Source organism: Camelus dromedarius, chromosome 29 (genome assembly GCF_036321535.1).
Source record: "Camelus dromedarius isolate mCamDro1 chromosome 29, mCamDro1.pat, whole genome shotgun sequence".
Classification (NCBI taxonomy): domain Eukaryota; kingdom Metazoa; phylum Chordata; class Mammalia; order Artiodactyla; family Camelidae; genus Camelus; species Camelus dromedarius.
Window position 1 is genome coordinate 24,474,957 of NC_087464.1, and position 19,714 is coordinate 24,494,670.

Here is a 19,714-nt window from a genome sequence, read left to right on the forward strand (position 1 = left end):
GAACTAATTCCTCATCTCCAAAGATGAAAAGCTCGTTCTTAAACATGTTCTTTATTTATCATACTGTTACTGCCACATTTATTTTTCACTCCTTACCATGAAAATTCTCCAAATTGGCCTAGCAGAAAAAAATCTTTGTATACTTTCTCCAAATGCTAATTAAAGTTTAAATTATGTTTGAAAATTCCACACAGCAGCTGAAAATGAACATTCTCGCTCTTAGCGTAAGTTCAGGAAATCTTTGAATTTGCTGCTCAGTTCAAGCCCCAGCAGTTCAATACAAAGCAGAATATATGTTTTCAAACTGCTAGCCCACTGGTGTACCTGGGGCAGGCCAGTGGGCACAGTCAATTTTGCTGCAGGCACTGAAGAAGTACATTGTCTATAGACGGTAAAAACAATAATTAAAACTGGTCTGCTTTTTTCATCAGTCCATGTCAGCAATTCTCAACAATGTCAGTGATTAAATACTCTTCCCAATCAGAGAGGACCACTTCCACACCTTTGTCAAGTGACCTATCAGTATTTCATGAAATCAATGTTTTAAAATATGGAACAGGAAGACAGGATGGAGTAGATTAAAAAAACAGTGCATCTCACATAGTATGGATAGATATTACTTTGTAAAACTTGTTTCAGAGACAGACACATATGTGTATGTTAGATTGTAGCGTTAAGTGTATTTCTTACTATGTGTAGTAGTAAAAATGTTTAAAAGCCATTGGGAGAGAATAAAGACCCTGATGAGGTGGTATACACTAAATAAAGAGAACCAGACTAGGAGTCGAAAGTTCTGGACTCTGCCCTCAAATGTGTTCTGTGATCTTAGGGAGGTTACCTTTCCTTAAAAGGATATAAGAAATATGTATGTGAAAACATCTTTGATAATGCAAAAGACACTTAAAGAACTTGCCAGGTAGATCCATATAACATACATGTGATATAATATACATTATACTTTGTGAATAAAAGTTGCTTGATGACATTCCTACTATAATAAAATTTCTTGGCAAATCAAAAGGGCTCATAATTCCACTGTCCTAACTGTTTCAATTTTTTAAAATGCGGCAGCAACCATTTGCAGCATCCCAAGAAAAAGGTTTAAGAGGAAAACATACTTTGGGGACTTTCAGAAGCTTTATCAATCAGAAGACTAGTAACAACATCTCTAAAGGGTTTCACCAGAGAAAAGGGAACTAAATTCTGTTGCTTATCAGCTACGAATTAGGTATTGTAACCACGTACTTAATTAAATCTCTTTCAAGTCTCAAAATGTAAAGCATATATATGTAAAGTATAATTCTGTTATACAATCACTGAAAACCAACCATTATGCTCCCACTAAAAAGAGCTGAGAACAACAACTCTGGCTCACATATTATTTCCTCACTTTAACACATTAGTGTGGTATGGTCTAAATTCTGTGGTTCTCTTTGACCTGGAACTCAGGGCCAATGCTTACAAATAATTTACTTAGAGGTATGGAAAGCCAAGCTCCCCCAAGGTTTTGAAGAAAAGGTGTTTTACCACTGATAATGCAGTGATTAGATTTTGTAATCAGATTTTTTTTTAAAAAACTTGTAATTTGATGAAGACTAATATACTAGGCAAATTTAACTATTTGTTCCAGGCACAGCTACTACCCAAGAACCATATACAGAGGCAAACATATCTGGGATCAATTTGTAAATTACTGACATTTCATAGCAAATTTGGTATTATTCCTTTGCTTCTTCAAAACAAATTCAAGTAGCTATACTGAGAAAATTTTCAAATTCAAAAATAATAGAAGTAGAAATCACCTAAAGCAAAGGCCTGAAATTAAATCAGTATTTTAAATTTTCTATTGTCCATTTCTTTCAAGTACCAATAAACAGACAATTCCCTAACACAACACTGTAAGAATCTTTTTAATAAGATGGACAAACATGTGTATCATCTACACAGGAAACCAACCTTGTTTAGAACATCTAGAAAACACCTCAGAAAGGAAGATGCAGGAATGACCAATAAGCAGATGGTCAAGTATTCAACATCATTAGTCTCGAGAGAAATCCAAATTAAAACTACAGAGAGGTACCATTACACACTAGCCAGGACGACTGTAATTAAAAAGACGGACCACACCAAACGCTGGCCAGAGAACGGAGCAAAGAGAACTCACACATGTGGCTGGCCGGAATGCAGACTGGTACAACCATTTTGGGAAAAGGTCTGGCATGATACTCAGAAATACTGCTCAGCAACATAATACTCAGAAGTACTACTCGGCAACAGAAAGGAACCAACTGCTAATATATGCAACACCATGAATGAATTTAAAATGTTATGCTTTGCGAAAGAAGCCTTACATAAACAAGTATAGACAACATGATTACATTTATATAACGCTTTAGAAGAGGCAAAACTAAGACACTGGTTAAAAAACAAAAGAGCAGACAGCTCTGGGGAGGTAAGGAGAGGATTTCCTGGGAAGGGAGCTTTCTCAGTGGCAGTAATACGCTATCTCTTGATAGGGGTTTTGGCTGTACAGTAATGCATATTTGCTGGAATATATTAACATCACACTTAAGATTTGTGTGTTTCACTGTATATAAATCTTACCTCAAAACAAAAACAAAAAACCCGTAATTAAAATATTACTCTCTAGCTAATGATGTGAATACTGAAGCACGTGGGGATGTCTGCCACTTACTTTGAAATGTATCAAAAAATTAAGATGAACAGATCAAGTGATAGATGTGACACAGCAATTACAATAAAATGTCAATTGTAGACTCTAGTTGGTGGGTGTCTGCTGTAAAATTCTTTCAATGTTTTATTATGAAATTTCCCCAACTCAAAAATACTGAAAAAAACTGAAAAGATTTTTTCCTTAGGTAAAAAATATTCTTTACCCCATTATTCTTATTAGTTGAAAATTACTATGATTAAGGGTTTTAAAAGAAAAGTACCACAATTTGAAAAACAGCTGAGAAAAAAGAGTAATACCATGTGAGATGGAAATTGAAATGGATGGCGAAGATCAGCATTTTGCCAAATGATCTGGTTTCTGACAATGACACAGAACACCCAACTGACCCTTGTCATTTCTCAGTATTTCAAAGTTCACAAGCCTAATTCTGTCCGTGTAAACTTTCCTCCAAGGCTATAGAGGAAAACTATTTTGGCTGGTGTGATCACTATAGAATTTTAACCGTCACATAAATATTCCTTTCTTAAATAAAAATTCTTACTGCAAAATAACTGACATATAACATTATACATCTTTCAGGTATACAATGTAATGTAACGATTCAATACATGTAATATTGCAAAATGATCACCACAGTAAGTCTAGTTAACATCAAGCAACGTAGTTACAAATTTTCTTCTTGTGATGAGAACTTTTAAGAGTCACTCTCTCAGCATCTTTCAAATATACAATATTGTTTACTATACATTACATCCCCAGGGCTTATTTATCTTATAGCTGGAAGCCTGTATCTTCTGGCCTCCTTCACTCATTTCAGCCACCCTCCACCCTGACGACCAATCTATTTTTCTGTTTTCTGTATCTATAAGCTCGTTTTGTTGGTGGTGGTGGTGGTGGTTTTAAGATTCCATGTATCAGAGAGATCATACGGCATTTGGCTTTCTCTAACGCATTTCATTTATATAATGCCCTCGAGGTCCATCCATGTTGTCACAAATGGCAAAGGACAATTCTTTCTAAAAAGTATGGATTCATGATCCTTTTCTGACTCGCAATGTGATATCGAGAATTCAAGGAATAAATCTATCCGTTAAAAACATCAAGTATTATTTTTCTCCCTCCACTTTCTGAACAACCATCACTGGACAAGACTGGGCCTCGAAGGCACAGCTGACACACAGTACTGCAGCTTCTGTCATCCGGGGCTGGAAGTGCTCAATCGCTTCTCTGTGTTGCCTACTGCACCCCTGAGGATGAGGACCGTACCCTGTTTGGTTGTATCTCCTGTGACACTGGATTCTGCCTTCTGCCTAATTTACAGGAGACAGTGAAAAAGCACTGCTTAAAAATACCTTTGATACTACTTTTAAGATAGTCACTGAAACTCTGTATTTGTAATCATGGACAAGAGAAAAATCTAAGCAAGGAATGGAGGGGACAGGGTGTAGAATCTCCACCCCTACCCTGCCCAGCTTCCACAAGAGTTAGTTCCTCGTGAGATTTAACCTTAGTTCCCTGCCCGGCCCCTTTCCAAAGTCTGAAAACCACTGACATGATCTCAACCTAAGAAATCTCTTGGACAAAAAGACCAGTAAAATGTTGGTTATTGTTATAATCGGAACTGGGAAACAGTAGAAAGCTTCAAAGAAGGGTCGGGGAACTATTCTTTGAGACTATCTGGAAATGTGAGGAGGGGTGCGAGGATACAGGCAAACAGAGCCATCAAATTGCACAGTATGTTCAGGACACTAAAGGCAGTTTGGTAAAGATGACTTCATTTCTATCCCAGGTCCAGGTGGAAAAGTGCCGGAAGTTTAAGTAACCCTTATAACAACCCATTTAACTGGTTGAAGAAACTAAGATGCAGGTAAGTTAAACAACTTGGCCAAATCCACACAGCTGAGTAAGTAACAGCAGTTCAGACTGGAACCCGGGCGTGCTCTTTACTGCTTCCCTGGGGGACCTCCCACACGTGAAGGATGTGTTTCGTGTACATGTGCCTTAAGGGTATGCTTTATCTAAGCCAAGAGAACTGACAGTTCTAGTAAATGAGAGTAGAAGACTGTAACTAACCATGAAGTAAAGGGAAGTGAGACCACGAAGAAGACTGGGAGAAAGGGGGAGATGAGGGTCTTAGTGTGGACAGAGATCAGAGAGAGACGAGGAGGAGAAGCAGAATGACGTCAGGGCACCACTTCAGAGAAACACGGTGGAACTGAAAACTTCAGTGCTGGGTTTGTTATGACTACTGACAAAGTCAATTTACAATTTATCCCACAAAAATACAAATGGAAAAATTTCTTCTTTTGGGGAGGAAGAGAAAATGTGTATCACAGACCATTATGAATGTTTTAAGAGAAAAGGAAAAAAAAATCCTGTTTTAAAAAAAAAACAACTCATGACCCATTTTAAGTGTTATCAACAATCTGAGATGACAGGAAATACCTAATGGGCTAATTCACGTCACAGCATGTGTAGAAATCCCAGGAGCTAATGATAAAACAATAAATTTGAAATATTTAACAGATGAAGAATGAACTTATAACCCTTTCTGCATTAACACTCACTATGGTATTTCCTGTAGGTATAACTTTTTAAAGAATAATAGCAATCAGACAGGAATGACTATAAATATAAAAATAACTGTCTAAATAAATATTTATACAAATATAATCTCTGATCATTTCTCATAGACTGATTTCCTCACCAGGAAAAGAAACAAATACTTTCAGTTGTGGGACAAGATTCAAAATAAAAATTTCCAAAAATGTTTTGGACATAATGACTTCTTATCTGTAAACAGCAAGAAAGACTTCACGTGACACGTTAACATCAATGGCTAGAATTATTGTCACGACCACCCAGACTGAGAAACGGAGTATCAGCAGCCCAGAAACCCCACTGTGCAGTAGCCGCTCACCCTCCTTGTCCAAAAGTGACCACTGTCCTCACTTCTATAACCACAGATTCGTTTTGCTTATGTTTGAACGTTATAAAAATGGAATCAAACAGTCTGTGTTCTTTCATGCCTGGCTTTTTTCTTTCAGTGGTGCTTAATGATTTATCCATGTTGTTGAGCAGTGGTCTGTCCGTCTTCATTGCTGATAACATGCCTCTGCGTGATTAGAACACTATTTATCCATTCAACTGTTTCCGGTTGTGATCTACTGCGAATAAAGCTGGTGAGAACATTACTGTGCATGTTTCTGATGCATATATAAGTACACACACACACACACATTCTGACGAGTATACTCCTAGAAATACAACCACTGTATCAGAAGATAGGTCTGTGTGCAGATTTAGGAGATTCTGCCAAACAGTATTTGAAAGTGCTTGTATCAACGTACAGTCCTACCAGCACTCAGTGAGAGTCCCCAGTGTTCCTCGTCCTAGCTGACACCTCGTACTGTTTGTTTCTTTAATTTTAGCCAACCTGGTAGAGTACAGTGGTACCTCATTGTGGCATTTACATTCCTCTGAAAACCAATAATACCAACCACTTTTTCAAATGTTTAACAGCCACCTGGAGACCTGTGAGGCGGCTGTTCGAGTCCTGCCCATTTTCTACTGGTTTACCTATCTTTGTTTGACCTTATTCACCTATAGACTCTTTACAGAGTCTGTATCAGGAATTCAAACTTTTTCTGAAAAGGACCAGATGGTAAATCTTTTAGGCTTTCTGGGCCACGTGGTCGCTATCACACTATTCAGTTCCTCTGCTGTAGTGTGAAATCAGCCACAGTCAATACATACATGAGGGTCACTGTGTGCCAGTAAAACTTTATTTACTGACAATAAAATCTGAATTTTATAAAATCTTTCTATGTCACTAAATATTATTCTTCTGGTATTTTCAAACCACTTAAAACTATATAAACTATTTTTAGTTCATAGGTTGTAAAAAAAAAAAAAAAACGAAAAAAACAAGGAGCTGGCAGGCAGATTTGGTCCGTGAACTATATATAGTTCACTGACTCTTGGTCTAAAGAAAGAGCTTTGTCAAGTTACATGTAAGTCTTGTCAGGGGTTTATCAATGTTCTTCTTTACAAAAAACCAACTTTGCCTTGATAAAACTCTATTTTGAATGTTTAGTTTTTATTTCATTAATTTTTGCTCTTTTCCTTCTATTTTCTTTGGGTTAAATCTGCTATTCCTTTTTTAACTTTTTGAGATGGATATTTAAGTGACTGAGTTTTCAGCCTTTCTTCTCTTCTAAGACATGTACTTAAGGCTATGAATTTCCTCTAAGCATCCCCTATATTTTAGTGATGGTTTCATTGGCACTTATAAAAAACAGAGTTTATCCCTTTGTTTGGTGCAGTATTTTACAAATGTCAATGAGGTCAAGTCTGCTGGTTGTATGTTCAGTTCTTCTTAACTATCTGTGGTTTTGTGTGCATTTGTTTGCTTTGGTCTACACAGTCTATCTGTTACTGAGTGTGTTAAAATCCATCAGCATGACTGTAGGTTTGTCTTGTCTCCTCCTCCTTACAGTTCTCCCAGTCTCTGCTTTTCATATTTGGGATTATGTTACAGGTACACACACATTCAGAGCTGTTCTATTGTCCTGGTAGATTAACTCTTATTAATGCCTAATGTCCCACTTTATATCTAGTGACGCATTTTGCTTTTTTGCCTGACATCTACACCAGCTTTTTATGGGGACTATCAGAGTAGGAACGTGGCCACTCTACTTCCCACTCTGAAACCCACAAAATGTACCAAGAGAAACAAACACTCCTGTAAAAAACAAAAGCATCCCAAACTTCAGATCAGGAAGCACTCTATCGGCACAATTTGAGACAAGCTGATCACAACCATCACAAGCTAATGTACAACCTCCATATACCAAGTAATGTTGGATTTCCCTCAAAATAATGTAACGGAGGTCTTACAAGATTTTCATTTGAAACAAAGATAATTGAGGGTGCAGACAAGTCACAGGAGAGACAGCAAGTGCTCCTTTGAGGGGATATTTCCATATGGAAGAAGGGCAAGGGGGACGGGGATAAGGAAGAGACGACATGCACATGCCACGGTCATTTCCTCCGACTGCTGAATCAGAGAAGCTGTAAGGGAGATGCTGCGATGATCAGCATTGGTTGAAAAGAAAGAAATCATCAAATCAACAGGTGACCATGTTAGACTGAGAGCCACAGCGCACTCTCTCCTGGGTGAACTATTCACCCGAAAGGGGTCAACACCAACACGTAGGAGATATATGGTTCGGGGTCAGAGAACGAGAAGTCTTTGTGAGAGAGCACTCTGAGGCAAGAAAAGTGAGCTGGAACCTGCACATGCCCCAGATCACACCCTTTCCCACTTTACTACCACAGATAATAACAACGGTAACTAACTTTGAGCTCTTACCGTATTCTAGTCACTGTTCTGGGAGTTTTACAAGTACTGACTCTTAATCCTCAAAACAACTCCAGCGAGGTCAGGACCCTTGTTATCTCCACTTAACAAATGAGCAAGATGAGACTCAGAGAAGTAAATCTGAGCCCAAGTAGTCTGGTTTAACGCTTAGGTTTCAAACTATTATGCTGTCTTGTCTCTTCCACATGAATGTTAAACAATTAGCAAACCCATCAAGTACACCGGTTTTTAAATTTATACCAGAAATACTTGCATACCTTGTACCGTAAGCTCTGCCTGAGCTTCAATTGTCTCATTTCCATTATCAGCTATACAAGAGTAAGTCCCAGCATCGTCCTCGGTGACATCACCGATCTCCAGGCTGCCGCCTGCCAGCAACACCAATCTTCCAGAGCTGCGTTAAAAAAAGGATACATTTCAGAACAAGGAAGATAATACCTGGGGACATCTCCACATAAACAGAGAAAACACTTGGACAGTATTATGTATGTAGCTATAGGTGGGCTGAGACCAACATAAAACACCAGAATTTAATTCAGTCCAATTAGCTTTGCTCATATTTTACATGCATAAATATCACAAATGCCAATCGAAACCTTTACAATGAATTGCCTCTGACACCTTCATCATTTCCAAAGGGATACTAGTTTTGTGCCAGTTCCATTCCCCACAGTCCATCCCTGCCTCCCTACTCTGCTCAATCTTTTTTTTTTTTTTCAAATTATGTAATTTTGAAGTCTGGAATCAATCTGAGAGTCACATCCCCACAGCTCTGCCACACTGAGATGACTAGCAGAGAGGGCAAAGGTCAGGTCAGAGCAGGAGTCATGGGGTCACAGTGCCTACTGAAAGTTTCCTATGGTGGCTTGGCTAGGAAAGGAAGGAAAAGAGGGAGGGAAGGAGAGAGAACAGATGCCGGAGAGCCACTTCCTGGGGGTGGCAGCTGGACGGGAACCAGCTACCACTATGCTACTGTCGACAAGAATGCTGATCATTACTAACCCCGCAGAGTGGCTTAAGTCTACCTAAAGACAGTACTTCATTTTTTGTACAGGTGAAATATTTTTATAAAGCAGTTTTGCTATATAAACATTAAGATGTGTTTTACATTATTTGAAGTTACCTTTGGAAAGGAAAGTAGCTACCAGAAAGCAAGAAAATCTGATCTGCTCTTTCCCTGATTCCCTCTCTCTCTCTCTCTCTCTCCCTGCTGCTTCTTTAAATATTCTCTCCAAATTTAAAGAGGAAGCAAAGTGATCCTATAACAGCAAGGAAGAAATCACAAATCAACATTCCGATCAAATTTTTGTAAGTTGAGTAAGTTTGTTAATTTGCAGAGTTCAAAGAGTTAACAGTTTTATTTTTGAGGTCCTACATCTAAACTGGTTTCCATAGGCAGATTTTTCTCTCAAATCCCACTATTGTTACGTTTCCTGTCTGTATCTATGCTCGAAAAAAAAATGTTCTGATTATAATTTGGCTTTTCATATAGAATTCCTGACAGGGGGAAGTCAGAGGAAATGACCGTTCAGTCTGTACTACACGTCTCATCCTACGTAAAGTGCTGGCCTGGCTTAAATTTCACTCTGAGGCTGGGTTGTTAGCCTTCCTGAATCCAATCAGCAAGATTAAGTTTCTGGACAAAGAAAGAAAAACCAGAATCAGGTTTTGTGACTTCTCTAAGAAACAGCAGGGTCATGACTAAACTTTATCAAGTGGCCTTTCAATGTGAAATATCGATCGTATCCATATCCTCAAATTTCAACTTTACGTGACGGATTATAGGAGCAAGAACGACCAGGATAAAATAAACAGAGGCCAAGACAGGGCTTGGGCGCCTCACAAAGTATGAAAAAAATTGCAAAAATTAAAATAAAAACCTTAGTCTTGGACAAAATCACCACTAAGTTTCAGAAATGGAAAACAATGTTCACAAAAGGGCAATCAGCACTACACACATATGACACCAACACTAGTTGGTATGGTACCTTTGAAGATGAGATACAGTTAATTTATATCTCCTAACTATGCTAAAAATATTCTTGATATTTATGCCTCATATTTGCCTTAAGTGAGTACAGGTAAAGTAGAAGTTGGTCTTTCTTAATGAAGCTGACTTTACGTCCCTTAAAAGAAGCCTGGGAGGAAGACTGCCCATTAGCTTGGCAGAATTCATTTAACTTGTTCACATAACATATGATGGCCCAGAGTAAAACGGCAACCAGGCTTTGAGAACTCCAAAGTTCACAGACGCATGCAGCAGAAACAACTGGGGGAAAAGTATTCATGGTCAACAGACCCAAGTTCAGTTGAGTGTTGCGGGACACAAGGAGTGTCTGTAAAAATGAGTCCCTGAGTAGCTAGGGGTCGGTCTAGGAGAGCTCAGGGCGCTAGGGAGACCTGTTTTCCTTAGCGAAAGGGAAAGGCTTTTTTAAGCAGATCAGTAACATGAGCAGATTCAGTAAAGAAACAAGGGGAACAGAGAAAAGCCTGGAAATTATCAAGCTACTGTAATGGTTCAGAATTAAAGAGGAAAAGATGAATTACAGCAGCAACAACAGGGGTGAAGAGAAGGCAAAAAAGTAACGGCCGCTCTCAAAAAGAGCTGGATGACGAAGTTAAGGAAAAGGATTTATTCATTCATGTAACAAATATCTACTGGCGTGCCTGTATGTGTCAGGTTGCAGCTGGGATGCAGCAGTGAGCAAGAAAATCAACCAGTGCTGTCATGCAACTCAAGGGGAAAGATGGTAATTCTACAAAAAGGTATACCAGAGAACTTGCCAGGAAATCAGAAATAAACAGATTTTCCTGAAAAAAGTGACCCTTGAGCAGTTATCTGAAGAGCGAGCAGGAGCAAAGTAATACTGGGGGAGGAAAAGATTTCAGAAAGAAAGACTAGAACATAAGATTTCAGAAAGCCTAGGGAACTGTGGCATAAAGGATCACAGGGCATCTGGGGTCTGAAATTCACAAGTGTGGTCAGGTGTAGGAGGAAAAAAGGAAGAAAAAGATGAGAATGGAGCCAGCAAGCCTTTGAAAGCCATTTTAAGAATTTGAGTCCTTCACTCAAAAACAATGGGAAATCCATCATTTTAAAAAGTAGGTGGGGGGTTGACAATGATGTGGTGAGACCTGAGCTCTGAAAAGGCTGCTCTCGTAGGAGCACGAAGATGTCTCTGAAATGAAGCCAGAGTCCACGCGGGGTTGGAGAAGAGTTGGGGCTTCTGCAGTAACGGCGGTGACAGCTGTCAGTGGCTTGGAATAAGGCGGTAGCAGTATACGTGGATTTCAGAGATATTTAGGAGGTCAGGTGACGGATGGGACAGAGAAGCTGAGGAAGAAACACACGTCAAAGACGACCCTTAAGGTTAGGGCAGGAAGTGTAAAGGAGAACGCAAAAGGAAAACGACTTGTTTAGTTCTTTGCGTGCTGCTGTTATTTAAGTAAGAGAAGCAAGCCTTGTTTAAGGGCAGAAGAGAAGTGGTCACTGGAGAGGGAGACACTGGAGGACGCACAAAAGCACTAGAGAGAATGGAGTTATTACTAGTTACATCCAGGGCACCAAAGGACTTCTCAGACACCTCATCTTCCGAAACAGGAGGAAAGCAGCGTAGGTGTAAGCGAAGTCTGACAAACTCTCTGGCACAAAACTTTTTCTCTCATTTGCTTTTTTCTTTAAACTTTTTATTTTGAGGTAACTGTAGATCCACATGCAGTTCTAAGAAATACAGAGATTCCAGGTATCCTATACCTGGCTCCCCACAACAGCAACATCTGGTAAAACTACAACCAGGAGACTGACACTTCCGTCACCAAGTGGGTCCCTTGTTACTGCCCTTTTATAGCCACACCCACCTCCCTTCCTTCCCCCGCTCCTTATTGGCCCCTGGCAACCACTAATAATCTATTCTCCATTTTAGTTAATTCTGTCATTTCAAGAAGAATGTTACATAAATAATCATACAGTATGTAACCTCTGGGGATTGGCTTTTTTTCACTCAGCATAATTCTCTGGAGGTTTGCCCGGGTCGTTCCAAGTATCACAAGTTCATTCCCTTTATTGCTTAACAGCAACTCCACAGTATAGATACACATCGTTTGCTTAACCGTTCATTCAGTGAAGGACATCTGGGCTGTTTCGGGTTTGGAGCTATTATGAATAAAGTGGCTATGAACATACGTGTGAAGGTTTCTGTGAGGACCCAAGTTAATTTCTACAGGATAAATGCCCAACAATGTAAATGTTAGGTCACGTGGCAGCTGCAATACGTTCTTTCCAGAAACCGCCAGTTTTTCAGAGTGGCCGTACCATTTCACATTCCTATCAGCAATGTTGGAGGGAGCCCATTTCCCCACATACTTAACAGCATTTGGAATGGACACTTTAAAAAAAATGTTAGCTATGCTGATAGGTATGCAGTGATACACCATGGTTTTAATGTGCAGCTCCCTACTGGCTAGTAGTGGTAAACAACTTCTCTTGTGCTTATCTGCCATCTGTGTATCTTTTTTGGTGAAAACACCTATCACGCCTTTTGCCCATGTTCTAACTGAATGAATTATATGCTTTTTTTAACTACTGAGTTTTGAGACATCTTTACAGATTTTAGATACTAGGCCTCTGTTAGAGATGTGGTTTGCAAACGTTCTCCCCCACTCTGTAGCTTATCTTTTCATCCTCTCAACAAGGGCTTTCACAGAACCCAAGTTTTGAGTTTGATGAAATCCAGTTTTCAATTTTTCCTTTTACAGATTGTGCTTCTGATGTCAAATCTAGGAACTCATTGCCGAGGCCTCGATTCTGATCTCCTCTTATGTTTCTTTTCTAAAATTTCATTTTGCATTTTACATTTAGGTCCATGACCCATTTTCAGTTAAGTTTTTATACAAGGTGTGGGGCTTCATTTGATGTTCAGTTTTCTGTGTATGGATCAGTGTCCAATTCTTCCAGAAGCATTTGTTGAAATGGCAATCTCTCCTCCATTGAACAGTTTCTGCATCTCTGTCAAAAATTAGTTGGGCATTTTGTACTGGTCTATGTCTGGATTCTCCATCCTATCCCACCGATACGTGTGTCTGTCTAACCAGCAACGTCGGACAGTCCTGATTTCTGTAGCTACACAGTAAGTCTTGAAATCAGGTAAACTGACTGTTGCCACTTAAAAAAAAAAAGTTTTAACTACTCCAGTTCCTTTGCTTTTCCACATAAATTTTGGAATAATCTTATATATATATCTATAAAAAAATCTTGCTGGGACTCTGACAAGAATTGAGTTAACTTGTATATCGATTTGAAAAGAACTGACATTTGCACTATGCCGATTCTTCCGATCCAGGGACACACACTGTCTCTCCACTTATTTAACTCTTCTTCAATTTCTTTCATGCGCATTGTATAGTTTTTACCACATAAATTTAACAAGCTTTATTAGATTTACACCTATATATTTCAAATTACAAACGCTACTGTATTTATAATTTGTGTTCACATGTTCATTGCTAGAATATAGAAATAAAAGTGATTTTTATGTTTATCTTGTATCTTGGGACTGTGCTGAACTCACATTTGAAATGGGGCTAAAATGACTGAGGAACTGAGTTATTTTATTTATTTATTTAAACATAAAAGCTGAAGCAATACTAAACACAAACTTTACTGTTTTGGTAGAACTACATTTCACTTTAATCAGTACATTGCACAAACTGTTATTGAATTCTGTAGTGCACCTGTGCCAAAAATTTTTCATATATGTGGGTTTTTTTTAACATTTTTTATTGACTTATAATCATTTTACAATGTTGTGTCAAATTCCAGTGTTCTGCACAATTTTTCAGTCATTCGTGGACATATACACACTCATTGTCACATTTTTTTCTCTGTGAGTTATCATATCATATATGTGGTTTGCACCATACTTCTATGGGACAGCCCTACTCTCAAACAGTGATTCTCAACTGGGGATGATTTTGTCCCCCAAGAGCCATCTGGCAGCAGTTGGAAACACTTGGTTGTCACAACTGCATCTCTTGGGCCAGTGATGGTGCTAAACACCCTACCATGCACAGGATGGCTTTGTTTTGGACGCAAAACATCACCACCACCAGCAGCACCATCTCCGTTCTCTTACCAGAATACAACTGAGAAAAGCACCCACGACAACAGCAAGTAATGAGGGGGGCTGGGAGGGATCAAAGGGTCACTGATGTCAACAGAAAAGGCTTCTGTGGAAGATGAAAAATCTGTGATTCTAGAAGAAGGCTGGTATGATTTTAAAAGGCAAAAACAAACGAATGAGGAATACATTTTCTTTCACTGTTTGAGTAAAGAAAAAAACTACTATCAACAAAATGCACATGAGATGAGTGAAAAGTCTCAGGTAGCTGGGGCTGGAACTCTTGCAACAATTTAGGGAAGGAGATCCTGAGGCCTTAAGCTAAGCATATCGCAGCTCAGAAAAGACAAATGGAATAATTACTCCTTAAGATCTTAAAAGCACTTTTTCCTTTAAACATTCCAATCATATACAGCATATAAACGTACTTCGGGGATGATAAATGAGCATTATGATGTGTTTAAATAAAAATAAAAGAGAGAAGCACTTCAATCGATAGTCCCAAATAGGATTAGACCAAGTCTCAAGCCAAGGCTGGAAAGGGCTCTTCAGCAGGCAGCGTTACCTTTGTGCATCAAGTGCCTCCTCGTTTTTCATCCATCTAACGGCCGGGGTAGGGAGTCCCGAAGCCACACACGGCAACACTGCTCTCTGACCAACGACTCTGACTAAGGAAGAAGGCTGCTTCAAAAACACCAGGTCTGATGTAACCTCAGGATCTAAAAAAAAAAAAAAAAAATTTAAACAAAAGACAATGATTAAGAAAGCAAGCACTTTACCACGTTAACGATGAGAAACAGCAAATTCCTATTCTGTCCGTGTGGTTTTATGTAACAAAGTACTTTAAGCAAAAGTGACAAGAAAATTCCATTTAAACTAGCAAACGCTCCTTAGTAATTTCCATGTGCAACATTCTGTGCCAGGCTCTCTGGGGGCCTTAAAGGTTAGGTCTAAGTTACAGCTCCAGTCCTCAAGGTGCTTACTGGGCACCTGGGTGAGCTCTGACACGAGTTCGCCTCACTTTCAGAGGCAACATAAAGTCAATGCTTCATGAGTGGTACAAACAGAGAGAAGAGTGAGCAAGCTCTGGACCCGCAGCAGCGCCCTCCCCTCTCACAGGGACATCACAGGAGGGTTCCTTTCCTTCCCTGGGTCTGTGTGTTACTTCTGAAAATCTCTGAGCTTCACCTTTTTTAGTTTGCTCCCTTACTGTCAATCCTTTGATTTTTACCATGACGTGACTGTCAGGCAACCACACTGCACGTGTGTTCACTTTAGAGCTGCCCTCTTACGAGCATATGAAAAGGCTACACTCTTGGGTGGAAGACAAGGTTCTCTACTTGATGGGGTGACATTTCTACTGTTAAGTTTTGAGAAAAAAGACTGCTCTCAGGCAAAGAGACGTTGGCTTGTGCAGCCAACTCGATGACAGTCCTGTAGCCATGGCAACAAGTAAACACGTACAGTAGATCAGTACAACTCACTTCAGTGAACCTGCCTTTGAAGGCCAACCAACAAGTAACAGCCTCGGGCTTTAAAAGCCAGCCATTCGGCAGTGGGATGATTTGCTTCTAAGGCTGGTCTTGCTCTCATCTCTGTAACCAACCATCAAACATGCTTCCATGACTGACATCAACCCATCCCAGCCTCTTAACCAACACGCCAAAAACAATGTCTTCCCAAAAATTCTGCAGGAGATCAGAGGTTTGCATTATTCAAGATGACAATGCTCGACAAACACAGCTCTCCCTTACTTAAGTCAACAAAACATTCAGTACTTTGTTTTTGCTTCAGGTATTTCGTGGTGGCTCAGCCTTTGACACCGAATCTTATTTACCTGAATCTAGTTTTGAGGATTTGCTTGACTGCTATTCCAGGTTTAGAGAAAAAATATGCCCACTTCCACGTAAAGGCAAGTCAGGAAGGCTGGAAGACAGGGCTATACGGCAACAGTTCTTTTTCAACCTTTAATTATTTAGCAATCAATCAAATTTTGATTGACACAAACAAATCTCAACAAATATTCATTGGCTTCCATGTGCCAATTACCATTCTTGGCAGCAGACAAAATTCTCTGCCCTCACTGAGCTTGCATACTAATTGGGGGGGGGGGAGACAACAACTAAAAGGTACAGTACATCAGATGGTGATACATTCTCAAGTAAAATGAAGGGGGACGTTTGAGAAAGCACTGGCACAGACATGAAAGACTGTTGTTTTAAACAATGGTCAAGGAAGACTTCACTGATAAAGTAGTATTTGAGCAGAGAGGTAAGACAGGGAGTCAGGCAGATATCCGAGGGAAGGGGGTTCCAGGCAGAGCAAACAGCACGCCGAGAGGCCCTAAGCAAGAGAGCGTTTGGAGTGTCCTGCAGTAAGGTGGCCACAGTCACAGAGTGAGGGAAACAGGGCTATGAGATGAACAAAGAGAGCTGCGGGGGGAGGTGGCATTAAGACAATAAAAAGCTCACAGGCCAAGGACTTTAACCTTTACTCTGAGGTGGGAAACCATTAGGAGGTTTTGAGCAAAGACGTGACATGATCTAATAAGCATCTTAAAAGATAACCATGGCTGCTGAGCTGAGAATACTCTGGGACAGGAATGATAAAGGGTAAGAACAATGACGACAAGGAGAGAAACTGCGTTTAAAAAAATCAGTTCACGCCCACCAGGAACACCCTGCGGAGTGGGTGCTCTCAACACTGGCCCTAGTCTGCAAGCCAGTCCACCCGCTAAAAATGAGCCTACGAAGTATCACATGTAAAATCTCTGCCCAGACAATCTAGGGATGGTCTGATTATATTCACCAACTCAGATGTGAAATGAGAAACATGGAAAGAATCAGGCATCTGGCAGTGGAAACGGAAGCTGAAAGGTCACAAAACATCAAGAGGCCAGAGGGACTACGACGAGCTGCAGGTGAGCGGAAGTTACGACAAGCAGACGCTGCACAGCTGAAAAGGTTCACAACACAGATCATGAGGAGCTAACGGGGCAGGAAGAGTGAGTAGCCACAGAGAGAAGGGAAGACGAGAAGAGGAGCTGAGCTGACATTAAAATGGGGGCGCAGCATGGACTCGGCCCCGTGGGGCTAGAGCTGCTGTATGAACAGTCACCACTCTGTGCATCCCTTACATGAGCTAGCCCGAGTGACTCGGATTCCTACAAGTGAAAACACGCAACTATAAAAAGCACCCTCCTATTGGGAGAAAGCAGAACCACAAAAAGTATGCTATTACAGGGAGACAGGAGAACTTAGAAGTTTGACAAAAGACACAAAGTTAATGTTTCTTTGGCCAAGGGGAAGGCCAAAGATATTGAACACACTTTACTGCTTTTTAATTTTTTATTTATTAAAAAAACTATACATTTTTACTGACCGACACATTCGCTAAAGAGTGGATCTTTCTGGAATGTTTTCTTCTTATCTCTCTGTGTGAGAAACTGAAACTCCTTACTCTGGCATTAATATGTCACACCACCTATTTAACAATCTTTATTAAGAAGAATTCTAACAGGACAGTTTTTATCCATTAATAAACATAAAGCCATCAGTCCTGATGATAAATTAATACCTGGAAGAACTTTCAATTCAGCTTCGTCGCTGTACTTTGGTGGCCCGCCACTTTCCACCACGCAGCGATACAGGCCCCCATCTCCTTCAGTGGCGTTGCTGACAACCAGCGCTCCACTTGGAAGTTTGATAACTCTATCATCCAGAAGAAGAGGCTGACCATTCTGCTCCCACCTTACAAATGGGACCAAATCTGCATTAACTTCACAATTCAGGATCGCACTGTTCCCAGCATAAACTGAAGACGGTTCTGGCTGACTGGCAAATCTTGGAAGACCTGGACAATAAAGGAAAAGAAGAAATAAAATGTAGATAAATATTACTTTAAAATGTGGTCATGAGAACCAGGAGCAATTCAGCCTGTGTGGCCACATGTATAGCGGAATCAGAGTCAAGAAGCAGGTCCATGGGTCGGGAAACTGGCTACACACAGGGATACAAACCAAGTAAGTAAATGTACTAGGAATAATTAGAGTCAGATTCTTCATAACTGAAGAAACAAGGTACAAATATCAGAAGCAGAAGGGTAGAATAAATCCTTCGGCATTGGACTAGAATAGAGGTGTCAGTGTAAACTTAGTTTTATAAAATTACAGATGTACAAATACAGATAGATGTATATACAGAAATATCTGTTTCATATACAATTATTACACACACACACCCTAGTTCTGTCCAGAGAGAATCCAGAACCAACGTCACTCCAGTAGCAATGAGTACATATGGTGACCTTCTCTTGATTTCTAAATACCATTCTCCACTAGAAGGAATCAAGGCTGCTTAGGGAAATGGCTGACTTCAGGGCTGAAGCAGGCAAAGTACAGTATGAATCTGGGACATCTCTGTCAGGAACTAAGGGAGTATCCAAAGAATAACACAGACATACCAAAAGGACAGAGCAGGCAGATCAAAAGGGGCTTCCTCAGGCTAAATCTGGGGGAATGATAATTAATGCAGGGAAGAATCAAGAATGGAAACTAGAAACAGCAGGTGAAAGTTGGATGAGGAATAGGATATTTGCAGAGCATCAAATTATCTCTTCCCAAAATGCTTATTACTAATTAATAAAAGCACAAGGTATTTACTACCTTTAGAGTGGAGGGACACAGTACAGACTATCTTAACCAAGTAAAACAGGTACCACCACCACGAAGGGAACAAATCATCACATGCTCCCTGATATGATGCACTAACAAGGATAAAGTATCACTTCTGCGATATTCTTCCCCAAAATGCAAATGTACCTGAATCTATTCATAGGGGAAAATCAGAAAATCCCAAATGAGACCAGAATAAACTGAAGAACGATTTCAGATCATAAGAATCCAAGAGAACCACTAAATAAAACTTGTAATCCTGGACCAGAAAGGAAGACGGATGGTGAGGCAAAGTCTCTGCTTTTGCTGTTATCTGTTACTAAGAACATTACTGAGACAACCAGTGAAATCTGAATTGTATCCATGGATTAAACATTAGTATTTTACTAAGGTTAATTTCCTAATATTGTTGGATGTTTATTTAGGAAAGGGTCCTTGTTTTTAGGAAATACACACAAAGTATTTAGGTAGGGGTAATGCCTGCAACTTAGCCTTAAGGTTCAGAAAAAATTTTATTTGGGTACGCGCATATTAGATGATAAGGCAGATGTGGTAAAATGTTTATATTGGGAAACCTAAGTAAAGAATACATTAACTTTCTTGGTTTCATTCTTGCAACAATTCCACAAATTTGAAATTATTTCAAAATAAAATATTAACAAAAAATGTAGTTATAAATCCTCTGTAGATGCCACAAGATGTAACGGTTAAGAGCATGAGTTCTGGAGTCACATAATCTGATTTTTGAATCCCAACTCCACCCCTTCGTGGCTGTCTGACACTGGCAAGTTATTTAACTGCCACGCCTCAGTTTCTCCGTCAGTAACATGACAACAATAACAGGCCTC

The 19,714-nt window shown here is 39.8% G+C and overlaps 1 protein-coding gene across 9 annotated transcripts in view; it reads right to left on the reverse strand.

The window, feature by feature from the left end:
* Positions 1-19,714, reverse strand: part of NEO1 (neogenin 1) — a 158,089-nt gene that overhangs the window by 89,167 nt on the left and 49,208 nt on the right. For all 9 annotated transcript variants that reach the window (XM_064480726.1, XM_064480725.1, XM_064480724.1 and 6 more), the window contains exons 3-5: positions 17,771-18,046; positions 14,760-14,913; positions 8,336-8,472 (exon numbers count right to left, since the gene is read on the reverse strand). In XM_064480726.1, coding sequence (XP_064336796.1) covers positions 8,336-8,472; positions 14,760-14,913; positions 17,771-18,046 — 567 coding nt within the window. The remainder of the gene's footprint in view (positions 1-8,335; positions 8,473-14,759; positions 14,914-17,770; positions 18,047-19,714) is intronic.